Source organism: Phalangium opilio, unplaced genomic scaffold (assembly GCF_054372755.1).
Source record: "Phalangium opilio isolate 3A_F unplaced genomic scaffold, DU_Popi_V2 ptg000079l_1, whole genome shotgun sequence".
Classification (NCBI taxonomy): domain Eukaryota; kingdom Metazoa; phylum Arthropoda; class Arachnida; order Opiliones; family Phalangiidae; genus Phalangium; species Phalangium opilio.
This window is the reverse complement of record NW_028324187.1, coordinates 8,184,028-8,204,254: the sequence shown is the minus strand read 5'-3', so window position 1 is coordinate 8,204,254 and position 20,227 is coordinate 8,184,028. Positions and strand designations below refer to the sequence as shown.

Genomic DNA, 20,227 nt, shown 5'->3' with positions numbered 1-20,227 from the left:
AGCGTGGGATTACAAACGGTTCCTTTTATGATAAGATATAGTCCTAGAGTTTTTGAGAAACTCAATAGTTTTTAGTACACCAAAGAAGAAAAGCTCTTACAATAGACTAGTGGTACCCGATGTTATTTGCCCATAGACCTTAATACAGTCAAAGCAGTGAAACTGCCATTATTCTATATAGCCTCCATGACTATCGACATAAATCAAGAAAGTTCTACAAAGGAAACCACAATAAAAGAAAGATATTTCTTTTTTGTTGGATTTTAACGGACAGTAGGCCTAACACTGACAGAAAAGAGTCAGTGGGTAATTTAGCTTCTTCATTTTTGCTGTCAGCATGACGTATACCACGGTTCATTTAATAGAGCGTACCTGCGAACACTTCTTTTCTTTTTCCTTAACCATTTCGAAGGATTTAAATCTCAAAGAAAGCGTTGCATGCTCCGTCCATGATGGGATGGGAGGGTTGAGGAGAAACTTTAGAGGGGGTTTTAAAACGTACGAGGGTTTTAAAAGTATCGTAGGCGTTTTACCACCGTCGGCGAACCCACACAAGTTGTATTTTGTAAAAGAGAATGTGTCCCCAAGACAAGAAAGAAAGACAGTCGAGTTCAAATTTAAGACTTGGTAGATGTAAGAAGTATTGTTGTGGGCTTGAGTCAGTGTAAATGACTCTGAAAAGGTGATTACATATTTCTTAGAACTAACGCAGTACAGTAGTACATTCCAGCACTATTTCTCACCTTTCCAACGATACTAGATACATGGGGTTACAACAATCAGGGCCCGAGTAATTAAGCAAAATGTTGATTCATAAACGTCCTCTCCATAGTATTAGCATGGGATTATTTTTACAAGACACCAAGAAGGGATATCTTGCTTATTAGGGTGAAGATATAAGATGCCTAAGTATTCGCGCGTGCCATATAGTCCCAGTCCCCCTTTCAAAATGCAAGGGGGGACGTAAATGGAGGCCGGGCTATTTCGCTGCCTCTCCTCAGTTGGAAAATACAAGTAATTTTCGAACTCATTCGCGTCGCTCTGACGTGAGTTTTCAAGAACCAATGAGATGCTGGCTGGTTGTAATTTAGAGGCGGCGGGGATTAACTCCGGACACGTCTACGTTTGGACTGGAGATAAAGCTAGATTATAAATGTTGCGAGTTCTCCCTAGTAAACTAGACATCACTTCTTGACGACACCTTATAACTCTGATTCTATAAGGAATACAGTCAAATCCTTTTGGGTATCTGATAGCCCCACTGTAGTGGATGGAAATGTGGGCAAGAGTGAATTTCCAGAAATCGGGAATGATACGAGAATCGCATCGCGTGTTTATGGCATCATTTTCAATTTCACGACTATGGGCCGAATAGAAATTGGCAGACAAGAAATAATTTGCATATATATGGAAGGCAGGCAGGCACTATGAAAAGGGCAATCACGAAATCGTGTGGTAAATTTAAATACTAGCAGCAATTTAAATCAATTTACCGCACAACGGAGTTTCGAACGTGTAGAAAACTTGAAATTAAATTTTTGAGAATTGCCTTCAAGACATATTTGATATTTATGGTTTTTATATTAACTTAAAATGTAAATTTAATAATAATAAAAAAGGAGTTTCTTTTAAAAATAAGCTTCTCCAATATCTTTGGGTCACAGAGTTTTTTCATTTCAAAATTCCCTGACTTTTCCAGGGGCTCTCACTTTCCCCCAACTTTTCCAGGAGTTCCCTGACCATCTAAACTTATTTTCCCTGACTTTTCCAGGCGTTCCATGACCCTCTCAAGTCATTTTCCCAAAATTTTCACGGAGTTCCCTGACCCTCTCAAGTCATTTTCCCATACTTTCCAGGAGTTCCCTGACCATCTGAACTCATTTTCCATAACTTTCCCGTCTGAAAGTCACTCTACCTTTTGAGTTTTTCCCAATTTTAGTCAAGAATGTCGTGTTTAAAAATAACATGACGTCTATGACTTAAATAAAATTAACTGACTTTGTCAGGCATTCCAGGTACTGTTTTAACATTATTACGCAGTAACAACCAAAAGGTGAATAATCAAAAACGATCGAGTCATGATGAGTCGTCACCGGCATGAGGCATGAATGTATTTCAAACCCAAAACTGTAGGCCTACTTTTTCATGTTAAAAAAAGCGCTTTATGAGGTAAGTCGAGCGGAGTATGGGTGGTTACGCATGGTTGAAGAAAACAAAATAGGCCTCATTCAACAATATTCCTTTTTCCTCTCTCTCTAGGCCTACTTCATTCTTTTCAATTTCTTATTCAGACTTTTAGAGGAAGAGGAGTGGTACGGCAATTCTATCTAATCAAGAAGAGCGAAACCAACCACCGACAGACCTCAAGGTCAAAACATATTCGAGCTTCTCTTTATTACATTTTTTTTACTCCACTCCCTAAAAACCGGATTTTTCTATCTTTTTATTGCTTACATTAGTTCCCTAAAGGACAAGCCTCATCCGTTTTTATTTATAGAGTAGTGTATGTATTCATCTCTCAGCTCAATGTCATCCCCCTACTAGGCGCGTGCAGTATCCTCTCTTACAAGAGCGCGTCTAGAGAGAGGGATACCAGTCTACCCCCCTACTAGGCGCGTACAGTACCCTCTTCTACAAGAGCGCGCCTAGAGGGAGGGATACCAGTCTACACCCCCTTTCTAACGCCACTAGTCTATAGACCTTTTAATAAGTCTTAGCAAAAAGACTGACACTTTTCCTTTAAAGTTTAAAAAACTTCTAATTCACCCAGAAGAAAGTTTCGCCATCTTTTGATAAAGTTCAGAGCTATAAATTTACAGATCAAGAAACACAACGGCATCTCCATACCTTACACCGTACTAAGCCCTATAGCTATTTAAGACGGAGTGCCGATTCCATCTTGATAACGTACCTACATCACCAAAACTCCAGGAAGAGTGTCTATATAAATTTGAACTATTGAACTCTCGCGTGTGCTTTGATTAAACATATTTTCTATATTAATCTACAAGATTAAAACTTAAAATTAATTTTGTTATCTTTTTTCCGAATTATTTTTGGACACGTAACAAAATTTATTTGGTAAAGAAAACCCCGGGGACACAACACGTCGCGTGAAATTTTATGTAACTTTCGAATATAATCAAAATTGGACGATTTACCCTTTCGATTAGATATTTTTGTTATTAATAAATGTTTTAAAGTTATGTCGGGTTTTGGGTAAGGTGTTACTGTTAAATAATGTTGTCTAAGCTTGGAGGGACACAGATACTAATTTTAAAATTTGGTATTAAAATTGCGAGATGATAAAGGTCGATTTTATTTGATTGATTTGATGCATTACACTTCCTATGGTCCAAAACCACTTCAATATTACCTTGGACCAGTTTATAAATTCAAGAAGTGGGGGTTACTGGACCTCGGAATCAGTTTATTAATTGAAAACCTATAGGAGAACTAAGGGGGACCTGTCCTAAGGACCAGTTTATAATTTTGGACGCTAGGGGCGGAGGGTCACTGGACCCAAGGACCATTTATCCATCTTAAGAAACCCAGGTACGCACACTTCCTATTTTAAAGGGTTCTACCGAATTTCATACTTCTCGTTGTTATATTACTTATACTCTTTCAATTTAAAATTAAAGATAATACCAACCAAATCTAGCACCGTTAAGGTCAAGTTTAAGTTCAATTTACGACGAACAAATCAAGCTTTTAAATTCTCTAAAAGATCTTGTTTTCACTTAAATTCCTTCCAACATGTTTCTTTAAAAATCAAAATGACGTAAGACATTAAAGGTCTACACAACGTTGGACCGATGTTTATCCCTAATTTATGATCTCACTTCTTCTGCCGAGAAAGTCATGGACTCGTAAAAAATCTTCATTAGAAATAAAAGTCAGAATTGAAACGTTTTAAATAACATTAAAGATCACAGATTTTATATTTTTTTTTTATAGTTGTTCAAAAGAGGAAGCTGTCTCCCTCCATTCTAAACTAGTTTTCCATTTCAAGAAATACCAATTTTATTCCGAATGTAAGAAATATCTCTTAAGTTTATATTTTAATTGCTCTTATAATGTTTGTACTACCGGGTTGACGTATTTAATGACGCGTGTTATTATTCCAATATGGAGTTGTATTCGTTAATTATCTGTTTATGCAAATTAGCCTAATTTTAATTTCTCTCATATTGTTACTAGAAAGTTCATTGATTTCAAATGCATTGACTTTTTAATGTAAAAGCGTTTCTTTTTGCACGTGGTTCTATACGCAATAAGGGATGTTTAAAATTGAACGTGCACCAACCAGCTAAGACAGGTGTATTATATTATTGTATTTTTAATTGCGCGAAGGCGCGTGCGTTCAGTTTCAGGTAACGAAATTACCGGTTATATATAATTCCGGATATCGGTATCTCCCACTGAACGAAACAACCAATAATGTCTTTAAAAATCAGTTTCAAATTTTGGATCATGTTTTAAGTCACCATATTTTGAGATATAATTCAAAGATTTTGTTGGCCCAATTATCTTTGCCCATTTTGGCATCTTAAATGGGTTTCTAAAATAACCAATTCCTCAAACGTACCCACCACCAGACCCTTCACCTTAATGAAATCACCCAAGAGTCTAAAACTTAATAATAACCCGCATTACGTCACTGAAATAATTTAAAAACATTGCAAAGTAACTAACCTATCCTAAAGGCATTGATAATACACGAAAATTCCAAATAATCAACCACGAGAAAACGGATAGGATAAGGACACAAAATTAAAAATTTTAATTTTTAAAAATACCCCAAAACATTTTTCATGATACTAGGGCGACAATAATTAAACCTCAAAATTTTTCTGCTTGGAGCATTCATCTTTACTACCCCCGCTGCTGCATCAGGTTCAGTTCTTATCTGGATGAGGATTTTCATCTGATGGCGCCAAATACGTAACGTTATGTACGTGAGGTGCCCCAAGTTATAGAGTTCTACAAAACGAACCGTTATAGTATGTTATATTTTTATTTCACCTAATACCATGAAATATTTTTTACTGCAGCTCAGGAAGAGCTTGGAAAAAGTTTCTACTATCTGACAGGATACGTAACGCAAAATTTTACGCCCATTTCAACGTTTTTGGGAATGTGTGTATTTATGGGTGTTGGTTACTAGCTAGAATTATTTCTATTTATTTTAAAATGTATATAACATAAATAAAATGAATAATATAGCGACTATGGGTTTCATCCACATTATCGGGCTTGCAGCAGTTTTCCCTTCTAAATTTTAAATAGACTTATTAAGGTTTTTCCTAATTACCGTATAAAGACAATAATTTTCCCAAATTACTGTCTAAAATCAGTAATTACCCCTAATTACCGTCTTAAGTCATTAATTTTCCCTAATTACCGTCTAAAGTCATTAATTTTCCCTAATTACCGTCTAAAGTCATTAATTTTCCCAAATTACCGTCTTAAGTCATTAATTTTCCCAAATGACTGTCTAAAGTCATTAATTTCCCCTATTTACCGTCTAAATTCATTAATTTCCCCTATTTACCGTCTAAATTCATTAATTTCCCCTAATTACCGTCTAAATTCATTAATATTCCATAATTACCGTCTAAATTCATTAATTTCCCCTAATTACCGACTAAAGACAATTTTCCCAATATCTATCTTTACTTATTAAACCTTAACATTTACTTATGCTATTGGTGCCTTAACCAAAACAGGACACTGACCCCCTACACCCAGAATTCCCATCCCAAAAACCTCTATTTACTTTAAAAACCACAGCACAAAGAAATGGTATATTTTTCTAAAAGCTTTCTGGGCATTTTCCGACTTAAAATCGCGGTCGTAGCACCACCATCATCACACCACACAGACAGTCTAGTCTTCATCTACTGCTCCAGCTCTAACTGGCTTTCAAGTCAGTAAAGCAGTCTTATGTCCGGGCTAGGGCAAACGACCTCTCAACTACTGAGACAGCAGCTAAGTAAGGAACAGAGCCAGCGGGGAGATGATTTTTATGAAATTTATTATTATCTAAAAATCGTTTTAAACTAAAAGAAGAAAAAAGGACATGATGAAGAGATTGTGGTTTCCTCTTGGTGGTGCAAATCGTGATAGTGATTACCTAAGCACGTGTCTATTGTATTTTTAAGCTACGCCTGCCTCGGGTCATATTGTAAATTTGTAATAATGCCGTTATTCTTCAACGTTATATCTTTTTTATGGCCGAATTTAAGGTTTAATACAAAAGAAGCGATATCTATTTTACTAGGGAGAAGATATAAATTCGCCCCACATTTATAATCTAGCTTTATCTCCAGTCCAAACAAACGTAGGTCCGGAGTTAATCCCCGCCGCCTCTAAATTACAACCAGCATCTCATTGGTTCTTGAAAACTCACGTCAGCGCGACGAGAATGACGAAAATTAAGTATTTTCCGACTGAGGAGAGACAGCGAAATAGCCCGACCTCCTTTTACGTCCCCCCTTGTATTTTAAAAGGGGGACTGGGACTATGGCGCGCGAATACTTAGGCATCTTAAACCTTCTCCCTAGTTAACTAGATATCACTTCTTGGTAGGGACGTATAAAAATTGTAGTATGGACATTTTATCCTCCCTTTAAAGGTACTTAAGCTGGAGGGTAAAAAATAATAGGATAATTTCGTCTCAAGTGGAATGAAGCTATTTAAGGTGATGTTAAGTCGAAGACGACTGGACTGGCCTACAAAATGGGGATACAGAATGAATAATGTGGCATAACAAGGTATCGAAATGATGAGGAAGAAGTCAGGTCCACTTTACTCCAATTCAACGGACATAAAAACATACCATTAGTACACCATAAATCAACAATAAGTACATTATTTTCACGCAAAAAGGTGTCACGGGATCATACCTTAAATTCTAAAGAATTTTAGCGTTACGGCTATGGGAGGTGTCATACTTATTGTCATCACCTTACTTATGAAAATAAGAAATACCAAAATGGTTTATTTGTGAGACTACGTTGCTTTTCTTTATAACGGAAGAAGCTACAAAAGATTCTATTGTAATGTCATGTACATTATGACAGCTGACAGTTTAATGAAAATTGTGATTGGTTTCTTTCTATATAACTCCAGGTTTGTTTAGAGAGCTATTTACTTGGTGGTGTTGTTAAGTAGACCAATTTGGTCTTCTAGCACACGTATGACGTCAAAATTCTTAGAGGAGTTATTGAACAGTAATATCTGGAACATGCAAACAATTACCCATATTTTCACGGAATACTTTGAATTGATAATTTTTTTTATAAAGATGAAAAGATTTTTGCTACCTTGATGAAAATATTGTAAACTAAAGTTTCCTGAATTTAAACAAATTATTCGGAAATTTTGTAGACTTGTTAACTAGATCTTAAAGAGGAGCTGTGTATATTTTATTTTGGATTAAATCTGGCGCCATCTTATATAATGGCGACCCAAAACGATATCCAATATTATTTACTTATTTATAACGCAATAATTCACCTACGTCACTTCATAAAAAGCTCTCAGTAACCAGTGACAAATTATGGAACATATCTTATGAACTTATGTCATAATATTTGGTGTAAATCCGCCGCCATCTTGAAAAATGGCTGCCTTGACCCCAAAAATCATTTAATATAGCCCCCTTTTTAAGAATAGATTATTAATTATATTGGAATGGTTCCCATTCATCAAAATTAATTTAAAAGAAATCCCCCCTCTCTCTGCTTGATATAACTCGTGAGAACCGTAGAGATGACCCGTTACTAAGCATAATTAAAAAAAACCTTGAATTATTTTTAAATACACAGTTGATAAAAAGGGTTATTTGTTCAAAGTGCCAATTTAAAAGGATTCAAACAAACCGGCCATACAATTTTTTTATAGGTCCTTACTAAATACACCATCCATACGTCATAATTAAAACTTGAACTCTTTTTAAATATATCGTTTAAAAGCCGAGGGACTAATCATTCTAGTATTCCACCCCCCCCCATAATATTCCCAGCTAGGTTTTCCCTAATTTACAGAGTGAATATCCCCTCGACAAAATTATTTAATATCTTCATGCGTAGGTAATAAATACTTCACTATAATTTGTCATATTCTAAAGATAAAAAAAATTGGGCATTAAGATAACGATTAATCATAATTAATGACCTAGTGTCCATTTTGGAACTGCGAGATGTCATATTACGTAGGAAGCCAGGAAGACAAAATTTTAATCTTTAAATGTCGTTTAATATCTTGACCTAAATGCAAATTCAAATAATAAAAAATATGACAAATAAATTATCTAATATTACAGAAGATCTTATAATAAATATTTTAAAATTCTAAACTAATTTATTTCTTGTTAAACAAACTTTTAATTGATGTTTTTTTGTCATATGCGGGTTTCTTAACAACCTAATTACACCATGAATCAAATCAAACCAATATCTGTAATATCCTCGACGTTAACGAGCTACATATCTCATTAACCTTTATCGAAATAAAACAATCCCAATCTCGTTAAGCTAAGGGTTAAACGTATTAATTGAAAACTCGAAAATCAAGGAAGAATTTTGGGCAAAATTAATTATATCTAATCACGATTGACATCTTTGTTCATCTTCTAGTTTCTTTACAATAATAAGTAACTAACGGATCTGATATTTAAGGGTGGGTTTAACCTTTTTATAATTAGTAACCTATTTACTTCCTTAAAATAATTTATAAGAGTCGATTAACCCGCCTCCAAAAGCCCTGCTGGGGTTTTCTTGTTTCCAAAAAACATTCCTATAATCCTACTTGAATTTAAGTAGTTTAACATTAAATTTAACATCGTTTAAGGGTCTTCTTCTTTTTTTGGGGAAAGATGATTTCTTTTTGGTCAAAAGGACAACATATTTCTATTTTGATTGATGTACCATTAGATTTTTGATTTATATAACTGATTTTGATCACGTATTTTGATGATCTGATATTAATGGATTTATTTTATTTTAAAAACTTATTTAACAGTTGTAATGTATATCGTTAACCGAGTTAGTCTTAATTATAAAAACGTGTTGACCGATAATCATTTGAGAGATGTCTCTAGATTCCTTTGAAGTTTGGCGCGAAAATATTGCACGCGGATTTAAATTTTAGCACGAGGAAAAAAACCTGCACGTGGCTTTAGAATTTTGGCGTGAAAAGAAATTGCACGTGTCTTTAAATTTTGGCGCGTAAAGAAATTGCACGTGTCTTTAAATTTTGGCGCGTAAAGAAATTGCACGTGGTTTTAAAATTTAGCGCGAGAAAAAATGCGCGTCCTTTTAAATTTTAGCGCGGGAAACAGCACGTGGCTTTAAATTTTTCATTTCAAATTAGGCTTAAATACTTGAAAATATCTAATCAGAATTCAGGGAGCTAATAATTTAGTTCTGTTATTTGAAAATGGACAATATTTAGATAAAAATTGCGAAATTTATAACCTACGTCCTACGTAACGAAATTCTTTTAGCAAATATTCTTCATTTTTGATTCCAATCACATCTTCTCCATCTTGATCCAATTAAAACCCTAAGGGTGCACCAGGTAACAAAAAGGAGTGAAGCACCACCACGCATGCAGGGCCTCGGGAAAGTCGGTACATATAAATAATCATCATAAAAATTGCAATTTTTACGTTAACTATCCATAACCGGAATTGGCAGCGCTGGGGATACCGTGAGCTATTTTAGGGGCCCACCTTCCCATCATCACTTTGCACTTCAGTGGAGGTTGCAGTTATTATTGGAGAGATATGGATTAAGGGGTCACTTGACATACGTCAAGGTGACTGGGTAAATCTGTTGAAAGTTTAATGCAAAACAATACAGGGTGGTTTAGATATAAGAGTAGAACAATGTTGTAGTAGTTTCCCACCAAAATATAGTCGTTTTCTACTATTAGTGGTATTTAAAACTAACCTTTTATTTTTGAGTTTGAAACTGCACGTGATCCTGCGTGGAAACCACTTGATTACCTAAACCACTCTGTATTTATTGCAGTTCTTTATAGAGCCTAGAATAAATAAACCTTGGAACTGATTTGTGGTCATTTTATGCCTTGACACGGGCCCCATAATGCTCAATACAGTTCATAATTTTAGGTCTAAGAAATTTCAGGTAAGCTCAACCCACACGATTAATTAGGAGCTACTGTGAAGTATTAATTTCCAAGTTAATGAATTATACCCTATTTTATAAAGGTCCTTGAACTAAAGTAAAATTTGGCAATGTTCTGGTATTCTAGGATATTACCATAAGTTAATAATATACCCTGTAAGTTGTTAGGTGCTTCTCTCTTTAACCCAAGTGTCTAGGGTTCTTGCTTTAAAGGCTACGAATTCTAATCTATACACGTGAATATATATGCAAACTTACAGGGAAATTATTTCACTTATGGTGGTGGTATTATTCTAAGCTAAGATTAACGTAAACAAACGTAACATATTGTTTTGAAGACAACCCCCAACCCTTTGAAGTCAAAAAATGGGAGAATAGAAAAGGTAATGTAATGTACAGAGGTTAATAAACTTTGAAACTAAATATTACAACATAAAAGTCTGTAGTCTGAGGGCTCTTAAGGTTTTTCAAGGTTATCGAGATGAAAAAACTGGCCACAATAAAATAGGTGGTCCTAGGAATTTCGAGAGCGAAAATAAATAATTTCTGACTATATTTTTTATGAACTATGAACCCTGTTTAGGGTTTAGAGAAAATTGAATGATCTGAATCGAAGAGAACTACAAGCCTTTTCAGTCTGTTATAGATAACAGTTGAATATTTCACTCACATATGACTGGCAACACTTTTCGCAACCCTAGTCACGTTAAAATGTAAACGAAAATATTTGCAAATCAGATTATATCTCGCCTGTATAAGTTTCGCGCACAATTACGAGGTGTTTTGGGAGCGCAAAAACCACCCTTGTCACGACCAGACTGTATGTATCTATGTTATTATATTTTCAAAAAATTAAAGAAGAAAAAAAAAGAGTCGAAATTATTTTTCCCACGCTACCGGGCCCCAATATCTTGATTGTTTATATACAATTTTTTATTTTAATTTAGGGTTAACGAAAACGAGTTGTTTTTTGGGTCGTGTTTTTATATTACTTTCACCATCAAGAAATAATTTAAAACACTAAGAATATGGGAACATACTTATTCTTTTTATTTATTTATTTATTTATTTATTTAATTTTTATTTTTATTTATATTTATTATAAATTTATTTAGACACATCACGTGAGAGGTCACGTGATTCAACGGTTGTAAAATGTAATTTAAACTTTCACTATACGATGCACATGCATAACAGTGTTTTACCAGTGGGGATATGATACCGGTTCATCAACCGAGACAGAAATTCAATAATGGCAGGTGTCAATTGTCAAGGCGGAAGACAGTACATCCTTTGGAAAATCTTTTAAAATTTTCCAAAGTCAATTATAAGTCATTCTTCTTTCTAATTTCTTCCCATTGTGTTTATTTGAAAAAACACGTGGAGGTCCGCGACCCCTTTAAAAAAAAAATTCTTTAAAGGGATAATGAATGAATGACATTGTTTTCGAGATTGGGATTTATTATCTCTTTGAGAATGGGCCCACTCCTCCGTGAAAATTGAAAAAAAGAGTCAGTGAAAGTTAAAAGTTGTTGAAAAATCGTGTTTAGTTTACTACCATGATGGGGGAAGTCGTATAACAACGGATACCAGTTTTGAGTTTGACTTGAGAGATCAGTTTGGCTGGCCAAAAAACTCATTGAAATTCAAGACCTTTTCACTTTCGTTTGTAACCGGGTAATTCCGCTACGATTCAAGTTTGACTGGTAATCACTCCGATTATGTTTTAAGAGATTATCTAACCACCAGCGAGCTTTTGTTATTTTATTATCTAATTCAAAACTGACCTTTCTTGACCCCTATTACGTTTTATTATTATTTATTTTCTTCTTTAAATTCTGGTTATATTTTCATTGGTGGTCATTTTGGAGTTACTATAGAGATTGCCCTTCATATTGGGGTGGGGGGACTTCAGATTTATCGTTGTCTTATTATCTAACTCAAAATTAACCTTTCTTGACCTCGACGTTTATTCATTTAAATTCTGATTATAGATGAATATATTTATATTTCATTTGTAGCCATTTTGGGGTAACTATACAGATTGGCGTCGTCCATCTTGGGGGAGAGGGGGACTTCAGATTTCATATTTTTCACTAGTCCGCGCAAAAATTAAATCACAGAAAAAAAAACTAATCCTTTCGATAGTGGAATGACCCTCACGAATTCTTAAAAACATTTCTAACTAAATTGCGTGATTTGAAACACTTTATAACCCCCCTTGAAAAACACTATAGTAACTTCCCAATATACCCAACTCTGATACTTAGTTCTTGATTAGACAAGAAAAAAATATAGGCATATACCAAAGTTAAAAAAAAAATAGGAATGTATACCTCAAAATTTGATTGAAATTTCGTTCTAGAATCTAGAGTCATTGCCTTGCCTACCCGTATTTTTTTGCTCTTCATAGAAACCCCTTCCACGCTCTTTTTTTTTTTATAAGTCCTCCCTTATATACAGTATATCAGATAATCTTTGGCATCATGGCACGCGTTTTCATCTTGAAGATTTCGTGATCATTTTCTGATGGAGCATAGGTTAATAATACTCCCTTCCCAAGTTCCCAACCAAATAATGATTCCAGCCTTCATCGCCTTGCAAATTCAACTTTGGAGGAGAGAAAGTTTGACACTGGAGTGGTGGGGGCCCATCGGTAGCTGTTTAATATATCCCAGCATGCTTTTCAAGGTTGGACGTCGGTGGAATTTTTTTTTTAAACTAGTTTAATCACGTGTAAATAGTAGTGGCACCTAAAGCGTGTGCCCAGGGAGTAATATGGGTACGTTTTACGGCGTTACATGCATGGGAAACGCCCTCTAGTCACGTGTTAGCGTCGCTCGCTATAGACCATGATTTCCACTCCAGTATCAACTTCCCTCCTACCAAGATAAGATTCAACGCGTAATGTAACGTACACCTTATCATAGATAATACAGGCCTAAGACAGTAACTTAGGTAAAACCATTTTACTTATGATACTAGATAGCTAGTGTGCTTCAGATTCAAGGGGTTGAATGAAAGGGTCATCAATTCGATTGAAAAAGAAAGAAGACTGAAGTGAATGATGAAATGAAGCCAATGAAGTTTGAAGCTTTCATTTCAAATATTTCTTTTAAATTCTTTCTTGGCATCAGAGAGAGAGAGTTGGGTTGATTGCTATCATTTTTAATAATCATCCCCCTTACGTTCGAGGCTTCTTGAAATTTCTCTCAAACTCTCCATCTCTCACTAAAGGAAACCATTAATTTGCAAAGAAAGTTCTCTGTTGGCCGGCAAGGTCATTTAACTCTTGCTGGGTTTCTTTCAAAGCCCATACATACATACATACATACATAGTTCGGCCCAGCCCTTTCTTATACAAGGTTTTATTTTATTATTTTTTCTTTTATAAATTCCGAGTCGAAAGGTTATTGAAGTCAAAGCTGGGAATAGCGCTTATTTAATAGCCATTTAAAGTATATAATCTAGAGCCTTTTATTCTGTTACGCCTTCATCTTTGGATGAAAAAATTTAGAGCTTAAGGAACAATATGTCGATTCATGTCTAGTCATAGGTCCTGAGAAATTCAAGGGTGATGTAACTATGTTGTGGATATGGGAATGTTAAACAAGCACCAGGGATAGATTTAATTTTAGAAGTAGGAATGGAGAACGGAGCGTTAGTATTTACTTCAGTCCGAGTCATAGACCACCCAGTATAGAGCCCCCTTCCTCCAACACGTAACGAAAATTTTAAATTATCTTATTGGCTCACTTAAACTACGTTAACGTTTTGATGACGTTGCTGACGGGGACGGCGAAAAATACGTAATACTTCTTTTACCTCTGTCGCTATGACCCCCCGCCTCTTATTTCATACCCCTCCGTCCCGTGGAAGGGGGTCCGGGACTTTGACGCGCGCCCAGATATTACTCTGTTCTCCATTCCTACTTCTAAAATTAAATCTATCCCTGCAAGCACCGATATTTTCAGGTCTTCAACATAAGTTTATAAACCATCCCTTCCCTATAAGTTAATTACTATACTATTTACTAATGGTGTCAAACTTCGGGCTGGAACCTACGTAGCTATTATAATTTATCCGGATAATTTAGGAAAATGAAAAAAAGGTGGTGGTGCCGATTAAAGGAGGGAATCTCATCACTCAGGTCGTGCTCACGAATAAAAATGGCGGGAATTTAGGAAAAAGAGCGGGAAAATAATGGTCACGCCAAATCGTGAAGGAAAGATGGGCTCTCTCTCTATACAGTAGTTATTTGCAGCAGGTCTTTTATATTGAACGGCCGTCACTAATTGGCCATAGAGCAGAGCTTCCTTTACCTTAATAAGCTGCTCAATTATTTCTGACCGCTTTAGATCTTAGTTATGTAGTTACTCTAAAGGAAAGTGTTAAAATTGTCCTTCTAGAAATAGAGTACTTTGTTTGAATTTCTTTACATTAAGCATGCAAGTTGATGAACTAAGTTATTTAATAATATCAAGGAGAAATGTAATTTTAGAAGCAGGAATGGAGAACAGAGTAATGTGGGCGATTACCAATAGAACAGTCCTATAATTATCTTTTTAGGAACACCTTGAATCAATCAATGATACAATGAACTTTTGAACTAAGTATAAATATTTTTTTTTATTAGGAAGTATATTTCTTATCAATTTCCAATAAATAAATATATAAATTAATTTGTAATTTTGAAAACAAAATTACTTTGAACTTTTTTATATTAAAAAGGGAATTTTTTTCCAAAGATTATACAACAATACCGATCTAGACTTATTATTGATTGATTGTAAAAAATATTTGATTGAAACAAAAAAATTTCTTATGGAAACCGTTACAATAAAGTTGAAAGAATTGAACGAATTTACGGAAATTATTTGGTGGTTCATTTTATATTATTATTATTAAAGAAAAGAATCAAATTTTTCGGTATTTTTTGATTTCGATTTGGGAGCTTTTTTCTCAATAAATAAACCGAATCTTTCTAACCTTAACCTTTAACCCCGGGAAGGAATTTAACTTTAATCTTAAAATATATTTGTTCTTTTTTTTTAGTGTAATAAACCGTTCTGTTCAGTAAATGGCCTTTGACCCTTGAACAGGAGGTAAGTGTTTATGGGAGAGACACCTACAAGATTCCGTAGCGCTAACTCAGAAGATATTAAAACGTTTTAAGGTGCCCAAAAACACCCCCTAAAGAAAAAAAATTCGATTTATATGAAATACCAGACACCCGTTGCGAAACTAAATTGTAAATTTATAAAAGACTAGAGAACCCCAAACTTTTAAGAACCCAAAAAACCTCGTAAAAAATTCCAAATGGCCGAAAAAGGTGGTATTTTTAACAATAAAAAAGAGACTTAAAAAAATCTTTTGATGACAGAAATTTAAGGTTTTATAAAAGACGTTCTGAGAAATTTTCAAAAGAGATAAAAGGTTGAAAATGGGGACGGGTATATACCTAACAAAGAAAGCGAATTCGTGACTAGGCCTATAAGACATTTGTGTCGAAAAAAGTCTCAGAAATAAGGCAGAGCATAGCAGCCATAGTCTGTATCTTAAGATAAAACGGGGGTACTAAACGCGATACTTGATAACCCGAGTCTTAAAACCAACCATAATGTGTCACTACCCCTTTAAAATCCTTATTTCATTAAAAAATGCATAATTATAAATAATAATTTTGTGTATTAAAAAAACTATATTTTTTTAATCATTCCGAATGGTGGTTGAAATGACATTAATTAAGGTTGTTCATATTTCTCCGAATAAAAATTAAAAACCGTTATATTCGCAATTCAATTCACCTTGACCTAAACTCGTACGGAATACATAAGACGGTAAATCCCTGCCGTCGCCAACATCGTGTTAATTTGAGATGGGAGTTGTCTCTTCTTAACTGTCCGCGGGCATATGTTATTTTCTTTTAAATTAGGATGACTGTGGCATTTCTTAGAGACGGATCTTCGTGGTGGAGGTTTATATAATATTAGCCTCTTTATTTTTTTGGCGGGAACCATTAGGGCGACTCGAGAGAGATGCGTGCTTGGTCTCGTGCTTTTTTTGGGAGGGGGGGGGGTGGTAATTAGCACGTGCAAGGTTGCAGTCCTACCTTACTTTTTACCCAATACCTAATAATTATTGTATAATAATTTCAGTATAATTTATAGACAATTAAAGTGACTTATTTCATTTAAAAAGTTAAGACTCGAATATAACAAACCACCAAAAACTATTTTACCCATACCGTCGTCTCACGCCCCTTAAATGCTTTGACAAATGACAACCGATAGAAAATTTCCCTAAACCATAATAATAATGCCATACCCTTCAACTTGACAATCAACCCAACAACCCCGACCATAACATCTGGCAGCTTGCTACCCACAATTCCATAGAAATCTGGCAGCATTTATCAATCAGTTTATAATAATAAAGAATAAAAAATATTCAATTGAAAAAAAATAAATTTTACAACCTCCCTTTTCAAATCGGTTTAAAAAAAGCAAATCGAAGTTGCTATTAGAGGATAGAGGACTTTGTTAGATGGCCTTCCGCTTCAGATTCTTAATGATCAACCATGCGAAGAGAAGGAGAGGTAAGAGGCGGCGCCTAGGGGGGCTTTTTATTTATTTAGTTATTCAAAAATCTATTCAAGAGGCTGATGACACGACTGCAACAACACGATGGTAGTTTGTTTCACCCCATTCATCTTTAATACGATTGTATTCGTAATATAAAAAATAACAAGAAAAATTATGATAACCTAATAGTAACATCTGCGTGTGTTAACCAAATTACAATAGTTTTCACTAAAGGGGTAGAGAAACTTCACCCCCCGGTGTTTCAACTTAAACTTCAGTGCAGTGTTGTCAGGTTCTCTGCGAGCCAAGTTGGTCAAGTACCGAGTGAAACTGACTGAACTGATAAGACTTTCCTAAGTTTCCCGTCTGGCTAGCAACACTTGGTGAAAATGCATATGTTAAACCTGACAGAGATTTTGACGAGACGAACTTAAAACAAGCAAAAACCGTCACAACTATTTCTTTCCCAATACGAGTTCGAATCGTTTCTAAACCAATTCCTGATCGTACTTGTGTGTTTTGTGTAACTGAAAGGCTACCCGCGCTCTCACAAGCCACAAACTAACGAACTAACAAACACTCCATAAGCTACTTTGTTTTATATAAAATCACAAACGTAGATAAAAAATTAATAGCTCTAGGATTTGGGAGAAATGGCGCCGCTATTATTATAGAGGAATATTATTTGGTTGTTAATATTGCATTATAAATTTAAAAATGAAAAACTTAATTATTAAAAAAATCAATTAGGTACACCTAGTTTGGTAATTAAAAGAGTTAAGGGAAAGTTAGCTATGGTTTAAATAAATCTTCAAATGGATTCAAATATAATGGGAATAAATTTAAACCAAAAATAGATACGGAGAAATTATTTCATTATCCCCATAGGAGATATAATTGTTTAGCTATGGTCTTTTCCAAGGTTAGAAAAATGTTCCCCAATGTTATCATTGCTTTTACAAATACAGTTTGGCGATTGTATAGTGGTTTAATTGATAATTAAATCATTAATTACCTTTCTGAACTCTGACCTCTTCATCCGTTCGGATTTGCACAAACTATCCGTCAAGTTCGTAATCAACTCGTCTAATCGCGCCGCGCATGCGCTCAAATGTTTGGATCCCACATTCTGATCGTCTTTGTTGCTATGCGTCCTTCTAAAACGCGTCAACCACCGACAGTGTCCATTGGGATCATCCCGGTTCGACCCATCAACCTTCCTTAACAACCCGGATTCATTGTTTACATTCAAAGGACAAAGAGGTCCATCCGTTGTCCTTGCTTTACTACACCTTGACCTCTGTCGTCTACACCTTCGTCTTTCTACTTCGTGTCTGCTCGACTTGCTTTTACCCTTCGTGGATGAATTAGTTGAACTAGGGCGTCCCAATGACGTCAGACTGGCATGTCGGGACAAAGGTGGCGGGGGAGGTGGTGGAATTGTGACATTCTCGGGTGATCTATTGCGATCCATGAAGACCCAATTACTCATATACGCGTGAAGTCTTCCTGTCAAGTTTCTCAACGAGATACTGGTCACCCCTTCACCCAAAAACGTCTCAAAATCAGTTGACAATCTTCTATGACGATAATCTCGCCTGGATACTCGGACAAAGCCACCAGTTCTTGAGGAATCGGGTAAGGATTCAACCGATATTGACCGCCGCGATTTCTCTTGACCCTGATGGTACTTCCGGTACTTGGAAGCCTCGCTAAAGTGAGTAATATCACTTTGTACACTAGGACGGCGATGCCTTCGCCCATGGGCGTTAGTCGAGTGACTGGAGACGATGGAATGGTCACTACTATGACGTCGTGGGCTACTACTACCTCTAACATTACGAGACGCGGCGCTACTGACCACTTCCGTCGTAGTTGTAGTGGTTGTCGTAGTGTCCACTCGTAAAAACCGACTCTCCGGTACGGGTGGTAACGGACGATTTGGCGGGGGTGGTACCTCGTGAAATTGGTTACGATGACGTCGACATGATGGCGACGCGTTCCGATGACATTTAGGTGACCAATCGGTTAATGGAAAGTCAAAATCAGTAACGGCTGCATTATCAGTGTTACTGGAAGAGCGAGCTGACGTATTGCCATTCCTACCTCGATCATGTAGTAAATCGGGACCAACCTTGGTCTGAATTTCGAATAGTTTTTTCGGGGCGTAGGGCGAAGGTATCGAAGAATCGCCCACGATCGTCGAGGCGGTTGTCGCCGAAGGGGGTGCCGGTAGCTTCAACGGTCGAATCTGGCGTTCCCCTCCTTGGTCGGCGTCGCTCGAAAGCGAACCCTCGCGCCACTGACTACGACGCGGGGAAGCCGGTGGCGGTAAACCGGCCCTTCCTAGTCTCCGGTTATGCGCTATAAGGGAGCGACGCCCTAAGCATCTCAAACTACTTTCTCCACGCGTGGAATCGCCCGTAGTAGCCGTAGGTGGGGGAACGGGGTTAAAACCGTCCAGAAACCAGAGCCTATTCGAGCGAGACCGTGACGACACCAACGATGTCCGGGAATTATTATTCGAAGCCGTCGCCGCGTTTCTTCGACCACCATTCTCTTGACCATTTCCATAAAACCCCGAGGAATCATCTTCCCACCAACGGTAATAATTACCACCTACCACAGCGGGTCCGCTACTTCCGGATGAAGCTTCCTTTTTAACCTTCTTCCGTTTCTTCTTTAATTTTTTCTGACGTTTCTTGGGTTCAAGGTCACCTTTATCAGTCATAATTGGGGGCGGTGGTTTCTTATAATAGTTCTTTTTACGTTTCCTATGTTTTAAACGTCGTAACCGTCGCATTAGCTTCCGCCACCATTCTAACAATCCATTTCCGCCGCAACATCCACTGCCTTTCTTCTTAACCTTGAACCGCTTTGGTTTACGGGCGTACAGATTACCAACGTACATCGGTACCAATGACATGGTTTTCGGAGGAGCTGGTAAACCATCCATTACCGGGATTGGGTGTTTAGCGCATGGAAATTTAGGGTACAAGTACTGAGGATACGGTGGGAAGCTGGATAACCTCGATGACTTTGATTTGGTTTCATATGACGTGGTTTGAAATGATCTACGTAAAGCAGTACCAGTCCATGGTGGCGTCACATTACTAAAATGCTTGTTGTTATTGTTGTTATATTGACCAGCATGGTGATGATGTCCATGGTAATGCTCATGCGTTTTCGATCTTGTTTTCTTTGAAATTTCAACCGGTACCGGTAAGTGACCCGGTTTAAATTTGAACGCACCCACATGATGGTGGTGATGATGGGGATGTTGTCCACCACCATGATGGTATTGATGGTGGTGATGACTTGATAGATCATTACCACGCTGTAAAAACCCGGATGGTGTAAATGTTGAAGATGATAACATTCCGGCACTGCTTGTACTTGACTTTGTCAAGCTGACGTACCGAAAACTTGAATTCCTTGATTTGGCCACCATTTTTTTTACCGATAAATCAAACGATTTTGATT

At 36.3% G+C, this 20,227-nt stretch overlaps 1 protein-coding gene across 5 annotated transcripts in view; it reads right to left on the bottom strand.

Moving 5' to 3' along the window:
- Patronin (calmodulin-regulated spectrin-associated protein patronin) overlaps nucleotides 1-20,227 on the bottom strand; it is a 43,519-nt gene that overhangs the window by 13,829 nt on the left and 9,463 nt on the right. Inside the window, exon 1 of one of the 5 annotated variants that reach the window (XM_089846262.1) lies at nucleotides 17,760-19,382. The exons of 2 other annotated variants lie outside the window; for them this stretch is intronic. In XM_089846262.1, coding sequence (XP_089702388.1) covers nucleotides 17,760-18,236 — 477 coding nt within the window. In that variant the 5' untranslated portion in view covers nucleotides 18,237-19,382. Of the gene's footprint in view, nucleotides 1-17,759; nucleotides 19,383-20,227 lie in introns of those variants that run through there. 2 more of the 5 variants (XM_089846260.1, XM_089846261.1) reach the window with 2 other exon arrangements.